The sequence below is a fragment of the Arvicanthis niloticus genome, chromosome 11 (assembly GCF_011762505.2).
Source record: "Arvicanthis niloticus isolate mArvNil1 chromosome 11, mArvNil1.pat.X, whole genome shotgun sequence".
In the NCBI taxonomy this organism is placed as follows: domain Eukaryota; kingdom Metazoa; phylum Chordata; class Mammalia; order Rodentia; family Muridae; genus Arvicanthis; species Arvicanthis niloticus.
The window spans coordinates 35398110-35414527 of NC_047668.1; the positions used below are offsets into that span (position 1 = coordinate 35398110).

The window sequence follows — 16418 nt, forward strand, 5'->3', positions numbered from 1 at the left end:
CCTGACACAGGTCTTCCTCTGGAAGCCCCTAACCCATGTGAGGCCCTCCCCAGGGAAATATCCCTTCCCAGAGATCACAAGTTCACAAAGGCCCTACACAAACCCCAGCTCGGCACCTCCCTCATCTGTGTCAAGTACACAGGATGCCAATTCTCAAAACAAATTGAAACTAGAAGATGGTAAAACATCAGATATTAGAAAAAAAAAAAATAACAAAATGAAAGTCAGTCTTCAAAACTGAAAATGCGGGAGGATTTTTTTTTTCCCACTGCACTGAACTGGAACGACTGTGGTTAACAATCAACCAAAACCTTTATGAGCAGGAGTGTAGAAACTAATCTTGAGTTCTGAGGATTTGCAAAAACGGATCCGTACAGTATGATCTTGGTGGAGGTGCCCAGACAAACCCAGGGACTTGACAGTTTCTCTCCTCTTTCACAAAGCCTTTCACAAGAGGAAGAGTTGCCGCGGTACCGACACGCCCCAACCGCTCAGACCCTTACTCACTGGTGCCCGCCGCTGTGCTCCGTGATCGAGCTCCTCACTCCAGTCCAGGAAGAGGACGGCGTTCTCCTCGGTCCGCCTCCCCGACGGGACCCGCCCAGCGGGCGCACACCTGACCCAGGTGAGGGAATAGGTGTATGCCCCGTTTTGCCAATGCGATCACTGGTCCTATACCCTTGCTCAGAACATAGCTCAACTGCGTCCACCCGCCTCATTCCTTTGGAGCCTTGTAAATCACCCCCTTGTCTCAATTGGGAACCCCCCCAGCTAAGTACCGTTGGCGCGGCCTAGGGGTCGGTCTGGTCCAAGGGGGTAACTTAGCTTGGAAGGGCGAATGGGATTGGAGGAGTCACCCTAGGAGGGTCTGCAAGCCTTTCTCCTTGTGCTCATTGGCCCCCCTGACACGTCCTCATCCGCCCAGTTTGACACTGGGCCACCCAGCTAGCTCTGGGGGGGTCGCTCTGCGTTCACCCCGCCCTCGCTCTGTAGACGTGCTACCCGAGCAGAGCTCAGAAGGAACGCTGGACCGGGATGCCAACACCAACTCCTCAGCCCAGCCCTCTAGGCGACTTCTGGCCCCGCCTCTGGCGGCGTGCGAACGTGGGACGGCGAACTGCGCAGGTCCACGGGCAGGACCCTGGCAGTGCGCATGCGCCCCGTCCCTACGCGGTTTCTGGGCGCCAGGGTCGGCACCGAAACATGGCAGAGGTTGGGTCCAAGTCAGTGCTGTTCGTGTGTCTCGGTAAGGACTCGCCGACTTAAGGATTTTTTTTTTTTGGGGGGGGGGGGACCCTGAAGTGCTCAACGTGCTAAGCTTCTGAACAAGAGTACTGGGCGGAGGGAAGCAGATCAGAAGGCCTTGGCTGGTCCCGTACCTAAGGAAATACTTATTTGCCTGTTTTTTTGTACTCATCCCCCATCTTCTGGTACTTCCCTGAACCTAAGACCTATGTAGTTTTGTCCCAGATTATTACCCTGTCCCCTTCCTGCCCTTCCCAAGCCCGTGTCACCGTCCCGAGTACCCTTCCATCACACCTTTTTCCTACTCCTGTCTCCCAAGCCTGTAGGCCCCTCTCACCTGTTCCTCCTCTTTTTAGTTTGAGAGTCGCCCATCACCTGCTGTGGTAGTTACTTCCATATCTCTAGGCTAAGAATATCTAACCAAAACAACCTCAGGGAGAACAGATTTGTTTTGACTCAGTTTCAGAGGGTTCAGGCCCCTTTTGAATGATTGTTGATTCTGGAGTAGTGGTGAGGCAAAGCATCATGGTCCTTCAGGGTGGCCAGAGCATGAGTCAGAGGCTACTTGCTCCATGTGGACAGGAATCACAGAAGGGAAGACATGGAGGTAGAGAGCAAGACAAGACAAGACAAGCGTTGCCACCAAGAGCACGCATCGTGATGTATTTATTTTCTTCTGCTCAGCCGCACATGTATTTTTCATTACTTCCCAGTAATTTCGTCATATTGTGAATCTGCTGGCTTAAACCATTGACTAGGTCAGAGCCCTTATGATGAAATCCTCTCGTGATATGCCAGCACCAACACAGAGTTGTGAGAGTTGTGTTTTTCTACTCAGTCAAGGTTACAATGACAAGAAGTCATCATCCCCGTCATTCCCTCACGCTCTTGTCCTTCTTCTAACTTGTTTTTCTTGCTTCGAACCCTCTCACCTGCTAACTGGCCCAGATGGCTTCATATCTGTAGTGTGACTCTCTAAGCTGGCCCCTTTTAGAACAGCTGGAGTTCTCTACCTCCCTCATTGTGCCAAGGTGAGCCTAGGTAACAGGAAGACTGTGACAGCAGTGTCTCAAACAGGTTTGTTTGATGTCATCTTTGGGTCACAGTTGCTGTGGTTCTCAGCCAGTCTCTATTCTTTAGGTCTCTCTGAAACCTTGGTTTTCAATCCCTGGGACAATTACTCTGCTACATGAAAAAAAAATTTTTTTATAAGATGAATAATCTTTCAAGTACCTTCTAACAGGATTTTCATTCTCAGAATTTCAACATTGATTCTCCTTTACATAATATGAGATTCTTTTTTCAGAGTTTTTGCCTCATTGCCTCTGTCCTGAGGGGCAAGGGTTAAATTGTCAACAGTTCACTTATTTGTCTTTTGTCCTTTGCCTTTCCTACAGGGTAGCACTCCTCTTTAGGCCAGAAGTCTGCCAAGACTTTCTGCCTACCTCGCTTTATCTTTCCCACCCACCTGTGGGGACTGCCCATAAGAAACTGCCTTGATGGTAGGGTTAACATTACTGGGTACCTTAATGTTGTGTTTTTCTTGAAAAGCCTTATATTTTATAAAGTCAAAATGAAGAAAAGAAAGCAAGGATTTTCATCCCCAGACTGTTAGTCACTTCCTTTTATCCCCTGTAGAGATATTTTATTCCATAAATTGCAGTTTTATTTGACAGCCTGTTGCGTTCTTAGGAAGAGTTATCTGTGTTGTGGGCATCAGCTTTTTTCCACTTTCAGTACAATGTAGTGTGTGATATTTGCAAGGTACCTGTACTAGGTAACGTCTATGAAGAGCAAAGTAAAACTTTGGTCTTACTTCATGTTTCTTATTGTAGTTATCTGTGCTGGTATATTGCACCAACATGACTTTTAAAGGGAAGTACATGCTTGCATATGTTTGACTTCATTGTAATTCAGTGTTTTGTTTTTGCCACTGGAGATGCATGTAGTGGTGAACACTGCAGATGAAGTCCAGCCATTCTAAAGCCAGTACTCCCTGGTCACCATCAGTCAAGGAATGCCAGTGGCTTCTTCATTCAGTTGGTAAAGTGTTGAGTCCGAGCCGAAGCAGAGTGGGAGCAGGGTGAAGTTTGTAGTCAGGACTCACATGAAGGTGGCAAGGGGGCGGGCTGTCTGTACTCAGAAGACAGAGCATGAGGTTTTCAGGTAAAACTTGAAATCATGGTTTTGGAGGCCAGGCAGCCTTTCTCAGCCATGATTTCTTTGCCTGTGGGTACCAAACTTATATCCCTCTAAATACATGGGGAGAAATTAGGTCCTCACATATAGCAGGTACTTGAGGGCAGGGATCTGCATCCTCTGTAAAGAGCTAGGTGAATCCTTACACTTCATGTGGTGAAACCTTAGTGTAGCATAGCTTGGTTCTGTCCAGTAGAGCTTGTTCCTGGACTCCAGCACTGGGACTTGATGCGGGTTTCACGTCTTTTGCATTTGCATTATTTTTAATGACCAAAACCATAAAATGTGGTTAACCCTTTGGACTGTATGTGAATGTGGTAGGCCAGGAGTGGTCATTTCTAGGCTCCTGCTTAGACTATAGATCATAGGAGGCTGTATGAGGACTCTTAAGTGAGATAAGCCATGGGAGGTTTGGAGCAGAAGTGGGGAGGGATATAATTTGTTCCATCTGCACTGTGGAGATTAGGCTGCAGGAGGCTTGGGAAAAGCAGGGCTAGCCTTTGGAGTAAGATGTGTTGTAGTCAGTTGCTAGTCCAGGAAAATTTGAGGATGGTACAGATGCACTCTACCGAGAGCCCCTTTGGAGTACAGTAAAAGCTCTTGTGTTTGAAATGCAAAAGTTTTGTTCCTTCAAAACCTTTCTTTGAACTGTTTAAGACTGAAGTTGGTTTAGCAAGATGAAGCGAGAATGGTTTTGTTCTGTGAAGCTGGATGGGACCCAACAAAGGCAGGTGTGATCTTAGCCCTAGTCATAGTGGGTGTAAGCCACTATGTGGAAGTCAAAATTTAAGGCTTGGTGTTTTTCTTATGGCCAGTCTACTCACTTTTAATGTATATATGTATGTTTTTATTTATTCATTTTTTTTGATGGGGTCAGAGGTCTAACCTCAGCTATGTATCTTTTAATAACATAAATTGGTAAGCTAGAGGCAAGTTACTAGCATTGAGAGTTCCCTTTTATTGATCTTGTAGGTTGCATGATTTGTAGTCTCTGTAGATATAGGGTACTTTAAATCTATACTTACATACCTTACTTTAAATACAGCTATCTGGGGTGGGGTATGAGTGAATATGCTCAAATGATGAAACAGCCCACATTTTTACATAAATAAACAAGACTGCTACTTCGTAGTTAATGGTAATTTTTCTTATATAGACATATTGCATTTTATTTTTACATGCTAAGATATTACACTTCTAAACTTCCAGAATAGTGATGCTTGTCCTTACCTGTCCACCCCCACTATTGGCTATTTGGCTGGATATATGGTGATGTGCCCAAAGCCTTTTGGTTAGTGAAACAGTGCTGATGGTGATCTTTACGGAAAAACAAATCAGGGCTAGGGAGATCTTAATCGGTAAAGTTTTTGCCTTGTAAACATGAAGGACTTGGGTTTTATTCCAAGAACCTATGTTTAAATAAAAGAAAAACAAAACAACAACAACAAATTGTACATAGTAACATACTTTTATAATCCCTGCACTAGGTAGATAGAGGTTGTTGGGTCCCTGAGCCTCCTGGCCAGCCAGCCTATCCTACCTACTAAGGTTACTCAAAACTAGTAAGAAACTCTCTCTCAAAAAACAAAGTCGACAACTTCTGAGGAATACTACCCGACATTGTCCCCTCTTCTCTGTATGTACCTACACGCTTGTGTTCTTGCACCCACACATATACATAGAAAAACCAAACAGAAATTAGAATGTAGAAAGGAAAACCTTCACAGCTAGGACTAGCATATTAAACATATACAGTCTTCTGTCTCTGTCTCTCTCTCTCTTACACACATACACATGCACGTGCACTCGCACACACAGAGGAAGCCAAGTACTTAGTTTTGTAGATATGGAAGGATGCACAGTGATGGCAGGAACTGGTCCAGGGACCAGAGCATCCGTGTTTCATCACATCTTAGAATGTATGATCGTGCATCAGAAGCTAGGAGATTTTGACCTCTCACATACAGTTTCTTGCTTGCTTAATTTTTTCTTAATGTTGAGGCTCATGTGATACATCCAAATGCGGTGTTTTCTTGCTGTGCATCTCAAACAAAGTCTCTCTTAGCCCATACCTTCCCACCTCGTGCCCCTTAAGCCAAGTACAACTCTAAAATAGGCCATAGAACCTATAATTCCTCTAGTTTCCCGTAAGAAATTGGAAGCCTAGAAATACTATCCCTCTTCTTCCTTATAAGCCTGTGTGCCAGAGACGATCCCACACAAGGAGGAAAATGAGAGACAGACAGACCTCACTAGCCTCCTACAGGTCCCCTTGCATCTTTTTCATTAGGACAGCTGCTTTGTTCAGTCACAGTTCTTATCAGACTTAGTCGTAAAACTATACATGCTAACTTTCATTTGACAAATGGGAAGTGGGACAATATTTTCCAGCTCTTTGCCTCTTCAGTTTGAAAGTTTTCATGTCAAATAAACTAATTAAATCTGTGTTTTTCTCATATAAACCTGCTTATCAGAGTCGCCCGGGGGTGATTTAAGCATGGGTGAGGATAGGAATCATACCTTAGGCTATTTTCCCATTGACTTTTTCATGTAGCCTCCCAGAGTCTCACTGTCTTCCACTCAGCTCTTCTGAACTTACCACCTTGTAGGAAGTTGTATCTTAAACAGCTTTCTGTCTGCAGGCCTACCATAGTACTTGGCTCAAAAGTAATAGGCACACAAAATAAATGCGTTTGGTAAGCCACATTGCCAGAACCTTCAGGTTGTTCTCCCTGGATGCACCAGGTACACTTGGCATGGTATTAGGGCTCCACGTCCCAAGCCCTGCCTTCTGGGTCTAGACTAGTACCGGTTCTACCTTCAGGTCCTCCCACAGTGCTATTTAAACTTCTTATTATGTGAACATCAGCTCCAGCTTAGGCTCCCTGGCATCTCACTTAGATTTGTGGAATCTTTATGTTTCTCTAGTCTCATACCATTACAGCACTTGTTTTTCAGCATTTATTCATTTCATCATCATCATCATCATCATCATCATCTTGTGTCTTCTCAGTGTATGAGCCTGCCTCTTTGTCTGCTTGCAGAGCTAAGGTGTCATTTGTCTTTCTTGGTGTAGTAAGGAATTTGGTTCTTGTCCAGATATGGTCTTAGAAAGTCATCCTTGATTTCCCTGGTATTTTCTTGGAGTGATGGAGTATCTGTTACCACCTGGAGGCCCCATAGTTTGTGTTTTGTTGGGGATTCATTTGGGTCCTGCGTCATCATCCCCTCACATTTAACTAGGAACTCTGAATATCAGTGCTATGCTGAGCTTCCTGGCTTGGCAGTAGTACTCTCAGCAGTATTGTCAGTCAGTTACAGGAGGGTTAGGTGTCCCTGAGGACAAGAAGACTTAGTATTTGGTTCCCCCAGAATAAATTTTCCCTTCTTCCATCTCTCTCCAATCTGTATCTTTTTATGAGTTACAACTATATTACTTTTCTGAATTCCACGGTCATTCTAAGGAATCACCAAACCTGCCAGTCAGGGGGAGGGAAGACAAATTTGTAGCCAACTAGTATAGGGCTCCTGACCTATCTATTGGTGTCAGAAACTGGGGCAGGTGGGGCAGTCAAGAGAAACCTCTCCCTGCTCCTCTAGCTGGTTAACTCTTGGGGACCATAGTCTCTGGGACAGGGCTTTACATATGGTTACTCAGTAAGACTTGTGTTGAATTGCTTTGTGTTTTGTTTTGATGTATTACTGATCTTTATTATTTATGGTATACTTAAAAATGCCTATTTCTGACCTGTTACACTTTATTTTAAACGAAGATGATTGCAACTCACTTCATTGATTTCAAGATTTGGTCTTGGTTTATTACTAGTGAAAATTGATTTGGGTTTTATTTGCTTTCTTAAGCTTTAGTTACCTCAGCCATTGTGTCAGGACCATGAACCTGGTTTAATTAACTGTTCTGTCAGGGAATTCTGTACTGCCTTGCCAACCTTAGGTTCAGCCACTGGGCATCCACTTTGGGAGAGGTCCACTCAGTCTTTGGGCCAAGGCTAACAACCTCTGTATGTCTTCTCCCTCTCTTTTCAAGGTAACATTTGCCGGTCACCCATTGCAGAAGCAGTGTTCAGAAAATTGGTAACTGATGAAAAGGTTTCAGATGATGTGAGTACCATTCAGTAGTGTGGAGAGTCCAGGCTGAATACCTTTGGGCAGCAAGGTGCCAGAACACTTCTTTTCTCTCCTGCAGTGGAGGATAGACAGTGCGGCCACATCCACCTATGAAGTGGGGAACCCCCCTGACTATCGAGGGCAGAACTGCATGAGAAAACATGGCATCCACATGCAACACGTTGCACGGCAGGTACCGTACTAGAGCTTGACATATGTTTTGTGTTACAGTGGGCCATTGACAGCAGCGCCGTTTCCGACTGGAACGTGGGCCGGCCCCCAGATCCAAGAGCTGTCAGCTGCCTAAGAAATCATGGCATTAGCACAGCCCATAAGGCAAGACAGGTAGAAAAGATCTTGTTTAACTTCTACTACATAAAATTCCATAACTTGAGAGTCTGACCACCCTGTGTGTTGCGGAGTGTATTTGTTGGAGTCGACTAACTTGCTGCCCGTGTAGTTGTGGAAGATTTGGATGGCCTTAGGTAACTTGTTACAGTACAGATAGAAGGCATAAACCACAGTGAGCCAGTGTTTGCCGTGAGCCAGACCTGGCTTCGGTCTTCATTATGTCACCATGTGCAGACTTTTTGGTTAGACTTATTTCTGCTATGCTGCTAGTTTGTTAGTACATACACATGTCTTTTGTACTTTGAAATACCTTAAACATCGAGAAGAGCTCTGGTGGTGGTGTTAACACGTGTCTGTCTTGAAGACTATGGAATTAAACACAAAATCTTCAGTTACAGATGAAGATAGTGTTGTGTTCATATTATCAGAAGATGGCAGCTGTTGTATTTCTTTGAGTTCCTTATTGAAATTAAGCTGTTCATTGACCCCTTTTTATTGCTGATCTCATTAGGCAGAAGATGAAAGATTTTATATCATTTGTTCATTTAGATCATTTCAGGCTTTTGCATACGTGGCCAATCTTCCACTGTCTGGGGAACGTGGACTCACCTTGAGTGGCCAGTCAAAACTGTTAAGATGTTGTGGTAAATCTCTGACCCAAACACGTCCTGTCAAGGAAAACACAACTCAATATTTATGATTATAAACTGCAAGCCTTGGATTGGGCAGATTTACCATTGCACTACTCTATTCCCCAGCTATGAGATCCCTTAAAACCTGCGGTTTTCTAAGCCATGTTCTTCTTCTCCTCCTTGTCCTTCCACCAACGGCTCCAAAGGCTTCTCTCCCTTGCCTACCCCGCCTCCCCTCCCCTCCAACTTCCTCTTTCGATTCCTCCTCTTCCGACTCCTCCCCTAAGCTTTTTTCTCCACCTCCCCTTCTACTGCCCAATCACTGGCTCCAGCCTTTATTTTACAAATTCAATTGGACAGAAGGCTCACAAGATTCACTCCTCCTCTGCAGCCCCTCCCAGGAGTGGAACTACCATCAAAACAAAAGGCTGGGGTTATCCACAACAGTAAGACACGTGGTTCTTTTTCCTCTGCTCAGTGTGTAACAAAAGCAAATGGAATAGCATTTTAAATGCCTTGGCCTTGAAAAGCTAAGTCAGAAACTTCCTCCAGAGCAGTTTTAATGATTAGCTTTAGGAGTAGGATTTCCATAGAATCTTTGTTTCTTTTATGTTGCTGTTTTTAAGAAAAAGTTCGCAACCATTGTTTTTTATTGTCTTTGGTTGTTCATGCACTCCTAAAGAATACTTTATATGTCAAAATCTCATTTTCCTTATGTTTACAGGTTCTTTTTACTAAGTGCCACAGTTTATGTAAATAACTATTTTAGTACAGTTCTTAAAATTCTATTTTTCTAATCTATCAACTTAGGTTTAGGAAATGGCATAGGTTAGGGTGCCAGTTCTCTTGAACTCACATAGCAGTGTCTTGGGATAGGAACTTTTAGCATGGCAGACTAGAGAACTGCCCTTGCTGCTCATGGGTCCCTGTTTTCACTGTCCTTTTATCAGCTTCTCCATGGACTGAGTCCAACACCAAGGTTGCTTGGCCGCTTCTCCCCTCTCATGCAGAGCTCACCCGCAAAGTTTCACTGTGTGTTTTAACATTATATGAGTAGTTTCATCATTTGCATTTTGTGTTGTTGAGTCAGGGTCATACTGACACTTGTGGTAGTTCTCGTGGTTCAGCCTCCCCAGGGCTGGGATTGTAGGTATGCACCATGTCCCTGGCATAGCAGGGGAGCCCATGCATATGTAGCATCTTTTCCACATCACTGCTGAGTGTCACAGCAGTTTGCCCTGGTCAGGGTTAATTGCTGTGTCGTTCTACCTGTTGTACCTCTGCTGGGCATGTGGGCGGTGTCTGTTGTGAGAGTCTGGGCAGTGGCACTGCAGATGGAGCCATCTAATGGCTTCATAGCCAGTGTCTATACCTATATCTCACCAGATGCACGGGGCATGTCTTCTTGTCGTTAAGTGTGTGTGTGTGTAAAACATTGATAGTATCTCTACTTTGTTTGGAAAACTGATCTGATTGATTGTTTTTGCTAGTTTTTTTTTTTTTTTTTTTTTAATTTGAAATTTTATATGTCTTTTTTTCTGGCTGCTTGTTTTTCTTCTGGTCTACAGTTACGCAGCTTTGTTGTGGGAGATCAAAGCATGCTGTTTGGACTGTGACTTGATGCTTTTTTAACCCGTTTCTGGGAACGTAGGTTTTACTTTCCTTCTGAGAGGCAGCTTTTATGTGTATTGGACATAACATCTCTATGTTCTTTTCTCCTGTTTGCATCCTGTTATGCTGTTCTTATTGTGAGGTTTCCTGCTGGCCAGGTCTCTGTTCTGCTAAAGTTCTTACTGACAGACTATTTTAAGTTTTACTTGATCTTTTTGTAATTGTAGTTTTCTGGTAAAAGTTAGCATCTTACAGTTTTCTGGACATCATACTGTTAACTGTTATTTTATAATTGACTCTTTGACAATTTCATACTTGTGCATAATATATTTGTTCCTATTGACTTCTGTTTTCTTTTATCTCCTTCCTCCTCCCCCAGATTCCTTCTTCCTGACATGACATACTTTTCTCCTACTTGTGTGTGTGTGTGTGTTTGTGTGTGTGTGTCCATTCATCCCACTGAGTTAAATTAGAATTGTTTGCTTGTCTATGATGTGGGGCTATTTACTACACAGTAAGTAACTTACTGTTGGCTACACCAGTGAAGAAAAATTATCCCCTCAACTAAGGGTAAGACCTCATGTACCCTTCTCTCATTCTTGCCAGAATATTGATGGGCTCCATGTTTTGTAGGGAACAAAAGCTGTTGTGAATTCACAAGTGAACATAGTCTTAGGATTTTAAATAAGCTCTGCTAATGCCTTTCTGGGTCATTTCTGAGCCTGCTCTCTTTTTCCCCTTTTGGAGAACTGGGAGTTACGCCTTAGGTCAAGCCTGGTACATGCTTGTTTGCAAGTGATCTGCTATTGAGCTTTGTCCCCAGCACTAGTTTTTATTTTGACAGTTTCACTCTGTAGCCTGGGCTAGCCATGAACATGATTTTCCTGCTTCTGTTTCACAAGGAGCTGAAATTACAGGCCTGTACCACTAGGCCTAGCAAGTTGGCTTTCTTCTTGATTTTGCTGTGTGGTGCCCTTTTGGTGCTGTGTAAATAATCATAGTGCCTTTGAAAGATCACATTTTTACCACTGTTGTTGTGAGGATGCTGGTAGATGTTGTCAGATGCAGAGTCTCAGTAGGATTGCAGTCTTAGTACCTCTGAGTACCCTTCTGCTGCTGGGTCTGAGGATGGTGTAGACTGCTCAGCTGCAGGGCAGGAGCAGCTCAGAGCATAGCATGCTCGTTTGTCCTTACTGAGTTCACATAACTTCTCATTGCTCTCTTGAGCTTTTTGCTCTGGCAGGAGAGGACTTGGTCAGGTCAAGTGGAACAGCCTATACTAACTCTCATTTTCTGGGCCTGTGCACTTCCAAGGTCCACTGTCCTGCCAGCCTGGCTCCACTGTCCCAGGCATCAGGGCAGGTAGGTCCCTGCTTTTCCACCATGGCCTTTGCCTAGCTTTCTTTGCTCTTGAGGAGGCTTCTAGGCCCTGGAGACGATTGGCATCTCTGCCCTGGTGACTCTTTGTATAGGACTCAGTGTGCGTTACAACTAACCAGTAACCATTGCCTTCTCGGTTATGGTTTAGTATCAAGCACTAGTACTCCAGAGTGATGCACAGGTCCTTTGGAAGCATTCCTAAATTGCACATAATTTCACCTTATCTGGTATATCATAATATAACCCAGTGCAGAGGCAAGTAAGTAAGCAGGTCAGTCTGACAATGCCATTTGCTGAACTGAAAATTAAAACCACCTGTGGGCTAGAGCGATGTCTCAGTGGCTAAGAGTATGTCCTCCTCTTCCATAGGACCAAAGTTTACACACACACACACACACACACACACACACACACACACACAGAGAGAGAGAGAGAGAGAGAGAGAGAGAGAGAGAGAGAGAGAGAGAGAGAGAGATTGAGAAACATCTTAACAAAAAAGGCCATAGCTATAATGGATTTTTAATTCTTTAAAAAATATTCATTTATTTTTATTTTGTGTGTATGAGTAGTTTACCTGAAAGTATGCATTTGTTCAGTGCTAGCAGAGGCTAAAGAGGGTATCACAGTCCCTGAAACAGTAATTACAGACAGTTGTGAGACATCACGTGGGTGCTGGGAACTGAACCTGGATCCTGTGCAATAGCAACACATACCTTTAGCCACTGAGCCATTTTTCTAGTCTTGGATTTGTATTTTTTTAAATTAAGAAAAAACTGATTTTGTTTTAGCAATAATAGAACCTCCTAAATGGGCTGTTTGGAAATGGACCTGAAAGCCTCGGGGTTAAAGAGCTCTTGGCTATAATGACTTGAGACAGAACTCTGGGAGGTCTAGGCAGTGCTCACTGGGAGCAGCAGATAAGGTCCACGCATAGGAACGCAACTGGAGGTGATCTGCTTTCTGTGGCTGTATTCCTGTCACGCTGCTGTCGTGAGCCAGGCGTTCTTAGGAGCCTGCTCATAATCTTGGAGGACAATCTTGGTTTCTGTGTAGGTTTTCTAATAATGGGATGGACTAGCTTGCCCTGTGCTTCACTCTGCATTTTTCATGACATAAAGTTCTAGCTGCTATTCTTTCTCAGTTATTTTAAAATCCAAGATCTGTGTGGTTTGACTCTGTAAGTCATTAAGCAGGACATTTTTTTAGGACAAATTAATTATAATAAGTTCAAAATTAATGCTAAGATATTTTTCATAACTTGAAAAAATAACACATTTTATATGATAGTATTTGTTTAATGTCTTTGAAATAAGTTATGAGTCTTGGGTCTTGAGCATATTAAAACAGTCCAGTCCTTTGTGATTATTTAAATGCTATGCTAATAGTATATGGAAGTACATACTAAAAGCTAAAATTTCTCATTTTTAGTAGAGTAACAAGCAAGTGACCATTTTTATTACCGTTTGGTTATAGTCATTGTTCTTTTAACCCAGGTATTTCCTGGGTAGTTAAAATCTAGAAGGTAAATTTCTTTAATTACATTTAAGGGAGCTTACATGTCTTAAACTGTGTGGTGCCAGAAAAAAGTACATCTGATGAAGACCCATAGGATCTTCCATGTTAGCTTAAGACGGACAAGCATTTGTGGATCCTTGTCCCTGGTGGGCCTTCTACCCTTTGAGAATAAGTTAATCTCCCTTTCTGAGGCCCTGTGTCTCCTCTCTGCCTTGCTTTCCTTGAGAGTATCTATTCTCCTTCATAGGGATAGCCTCACAAGAACAAAGATCTGTTCCTTAATCTGGAGTGTGTTCCCAAGGCCTAAGGCAGTCATGGAATGACGGATAGAGTAGAGGTGACTGGATGAAGTCATTTCAGATTATATCTTACTGAGGGACCAACACTAACAACAAACTTTATGTCCATATTTTATATTTCTGATTATTTCAAAGAACCTTTTACAAAATAATTTTGTAATAAAATTTTAGAAATATAATGATTGTATTTAACTTAAACTATACCCTAAATTGCGTATTCTGTTAAAATTTTAGTTGATAAGTGAACATAGAATTTAGTTTATGAGTTAACATGTAATTACAAGGTTTTTTTCCTTCAACTACAATTTTGTATGGATATAATCACTGTTTTTTGACTTCTTAATTGTAGATTACAAAAGAAGACTTTGCAACATTCGATTATATACTATGTATGGATGAAAGCAATCTGAGGTAATCATATATATATATATATATATATATATATATATATATATTTTTTTTTTTTTTTTTTTTGATAAAGGGTTTCTCCGTGTAGCCCTGTCTGCTCTGTAACTCACTCTGTCCACCTGGCCTGGAACTTGGGTATACCTGTCTCTGTCTCCTGAGTGCTAGGATTCAAGGTGAACACTACATGTCCAGTTTATGCAGTAATCATAGTTTACACAGTATTTCTTTCCTCCTCTCAATTGTGTTGTAGGCCCAACAAGCTTTCCAGAATGACTTTGTGTTGTCTTAATAGTTTTTATGTACAAGGTTGATTACAATCTACAGCGTTATTCAGGAGGGCAGGAAAATCAAGGTATGATCTCAGAGATCTGTTTACAGAAGTGTGTCTTCTGAAAGAGACAGTCCAGCTAGTTTGTGAATGGACATGGAGACCAGCTGGTTTGGGACTCTAGGTGTGAAGGTAATGCATTGGTCACTGATTCTTTTACTGCTGTAACAAATGAAAAGTCTCTTGTATCCCATTTCTGTATAATTATTGCACTTTAGAGTAAGTCTGACAAGACAGACTGGGTTTATGTTTTTTTGCTAACCAACACTGATGGGCTAGGCGTTAAGTAGTGATGATTGAGTCTGTAAAACTGATGTGGTCTGTAGGTCCACACCTCTCATCAATAAATTTATTACCAAAGAAGAAATTGAGGAACCATGGACTTAAATTACTTCCCTAGATTCACAGGACAGATGGGTGGGGCATAGAAGGGCCTAAAACCATAGCTGCTGCCACTGTGGTCTGCGTGCTCTCCACTAAATTTAATTGTCCAACCACACTTGGTTCTGGCCTTACTCAACCATCCTGTACTGAATCCATCTTCTTCCTGTCTTGACTTGCCCTGAACATTGTCCAGGGATGTGGTACATATGGTCTTTTGAGTTCTTTTCTGGCATTTTATGTATCTGAAATGTTATCATTTTTATTGTATCACAATATATTTCACAGAGGAAAACTTAATTATTATGTGAGTTAAAGATACACATTTTGGGTATCAGAATCAATGCACTGTGGCATACAGCTGCAGGAGTCCCATAGGTCTACAGAGCGTTCTGTTTTATTTCAAATCAGGTTGCACTGTTGTATTTTGATAGGATATTTCATAAACCCTGAGCAGATGTTTCTGTTTAACTTAAAACCATAGATCAGAAATCTAAGTTCATGTTTCGATTTTACAGAGATTTGAATAGAAAAAGTAATCAAGTTAAAAACTGCAAAGCTAAAATTGAGCTACTTGGAAGCTATGATCCACAGAAACAACTCATTATTGAAGATCCCTATTATGTAAGTACATCTCAGGTTTGGAGCCTCTGTTAAGATGGGCAGGATGTATTCTGTGGTATGAAATGACAGGTTTGGGTCTTCTGAGGACACTGTCATCATAAACCATTGCTGGTTTTTCTTTTTATGTTCTTGCAGGGCAATGACTCTGACTTCGAGTTGGTGTACCAGCAATGCCTTAGGTGCTGCAAGGCCTTCCTGGAGAAGACTTACTAGCTGGTCCCGACCACCACCATTGAGCGAGCCATTGACTCCTCAGTGCTATGCCCAAGGGTGGTGGCAGTCCTTAGCCTCATGTCCCACCTCTCTTCAGCTGACTTACTGTATATTTTAAGATAATTGTAGGTGGAAATTAGGCATATGTTCAGAAGGATAAAAACATTTGAGTGAGACAGTTTGAGGTATAGCTAAGCATTAGACTAACTAAACCTCTGACCTTGCCGTAAATACAAAATAATGGAACAAACAAATACTGGAACAAGCAAATATGGAACAAAAGAAAACCCAATAAAGTAAGAATAACCTACAAGGTCCAGGTCAACCTCTGAGCCCAGCAAGCCAGGGTAGTCTGGTCTGTCTGGAGTGTGTGCATGGCCAGCACCTGGTGTGCTGTTTGCCTGCCTTATTAAGAGTCTATTCTAGACTCTTACTGTGACAGTATCTCCATCCATGGCAGCCTTCCATTTAACACTGGAAGAGTTTGAACCCAGACACACTGAGGGTATTCAGGTGTTTGAGAGAAGGGAAGCTGGATGTGATGACAGGCCAGGAACTCCAGCAGGCTGTCCTGTGCTGTACAGTGACACCCTGTCTAAAACAAAAATAGTAACAGATGGGAGCAACAGATTGGTGATGTTAACAGCTTTAGTCTTGCTTGGTTTTTGTCTAGTTTCTTGAGCTTTGTTCCTATTTGAGCCACTTTGCTTCCTTAAAAAAAAAAAGTAAGTGTGCTTAAATAGTGGTATGTGTTTGTAAGTGTTCTTTCATCAACAGTTTACAGTTACAGGCAAGTGTGAGTAATTTTAGTGTATTTTCAGAAAAGAGACCTCAAATTTATATAGATGTATGTCAGAAAGGGATGTGAATTCAACTGGGAAGTTACCAAATACAACTGAAATGCAAATCTGTTGTCTGCCTGCTTCTTACTGACAAATGAACAAGATACCAAAGGGTTGCCTCCCTGTTTTATTTTGTTTTGTTTTTGTTTTTGCTCGACTGTGAGGTTTGGGTTCTCAGCCTCTCTCTCCTTTAGAAAGTAAAGTGATGGGAAAAGTAAGCACATTGCTGTGATGGATGGTGATAGGTGTCTAATTGAGAGACTCC

General features: G+C 42.5%; 2 protein-coding genes across 3 annotated transcripts in view; one reads left to right on the forward strand and one right to left on the reverse strand.

Annotated features, from left to right (window-relative positions):
- Sh3yl1 (SH3 and SYLF domain containing 1) overlaps positions 1 to 1135 on the reverse strand; it is a 39738-nt gene extending 38603 nt beyond the window's left edge. Inside the window, exon 1 of the mRNA XM_034514131.2 lies at positions 508 to 1135. Coding sequence (XP_034370022.1) covers position 508 — 1 coding nt within the window. The 5' untranslated portion in view covers positions 509 to 1135. The remainder of the gene's footprint in view (positions 1 to 507) is intronic.
- On the forward strand, positions 1090 to 16218 carry Acp1 (acid phosphatase 1). 2 transcript variants are annotated; one of them, XM_034514132.2, is made up of 6 exons: positions 1090 to 1246; positions 7490 to 7563; positions 7649 to 7762; positions 13707 to 13768; positions 14993 to 15098; positions 15234 to 16218. In XM_034514132.2, exons 1-6 carry the CDS (start codon positions 1204 to 1206, stop codon positions 15309 to 15311), a joined length of 477 nt encoding a protein of 158 aa, XP_034370023.1. In that variant the 5' UTR covers positions 1090 to 1203; the 3' UTR covers positions 15312 to 16218. The 2 variants fall into 2 exon arrangements, with proteins under 2 accessions (XP_034370023.1, XP_034370024.1); XM_034514133.2 differs by lacking the exon at positions 7649 to 7762 and adding an exon at positions 7801 to 7914.
- The last annotated feature ends 200 nt before the right edge of the window (positions 16219 to 16418 follow it).

What these genes read in the sequence shown, in the direction of transcription:
- Acp1 (XM_034514132.2), top strand. Translation starts at nt 1,204, where the DNA reads ATGGCAGAGGTTGGGTCCAAGTCAGTGCTGTTCGTGTGTCTCG. An exon ending in TGCAACACGTTGCACGGCAG is followed by an intron (nt 7,763 to 13,706) that starts GTACCGTACTAG and finishes TCTTAATTGTAG; the next exon opens with ATTACAAAAGAAGACTTTGC. An exon ending in ATGGATGAAAGCAATCTGAG is followed by an intron (nt 13,769 to 14,992) that starts GTAATCATATAT and finishes TCGATTTTACAG; the next exon opens with AGATTTGAATAGAAAAAGTA.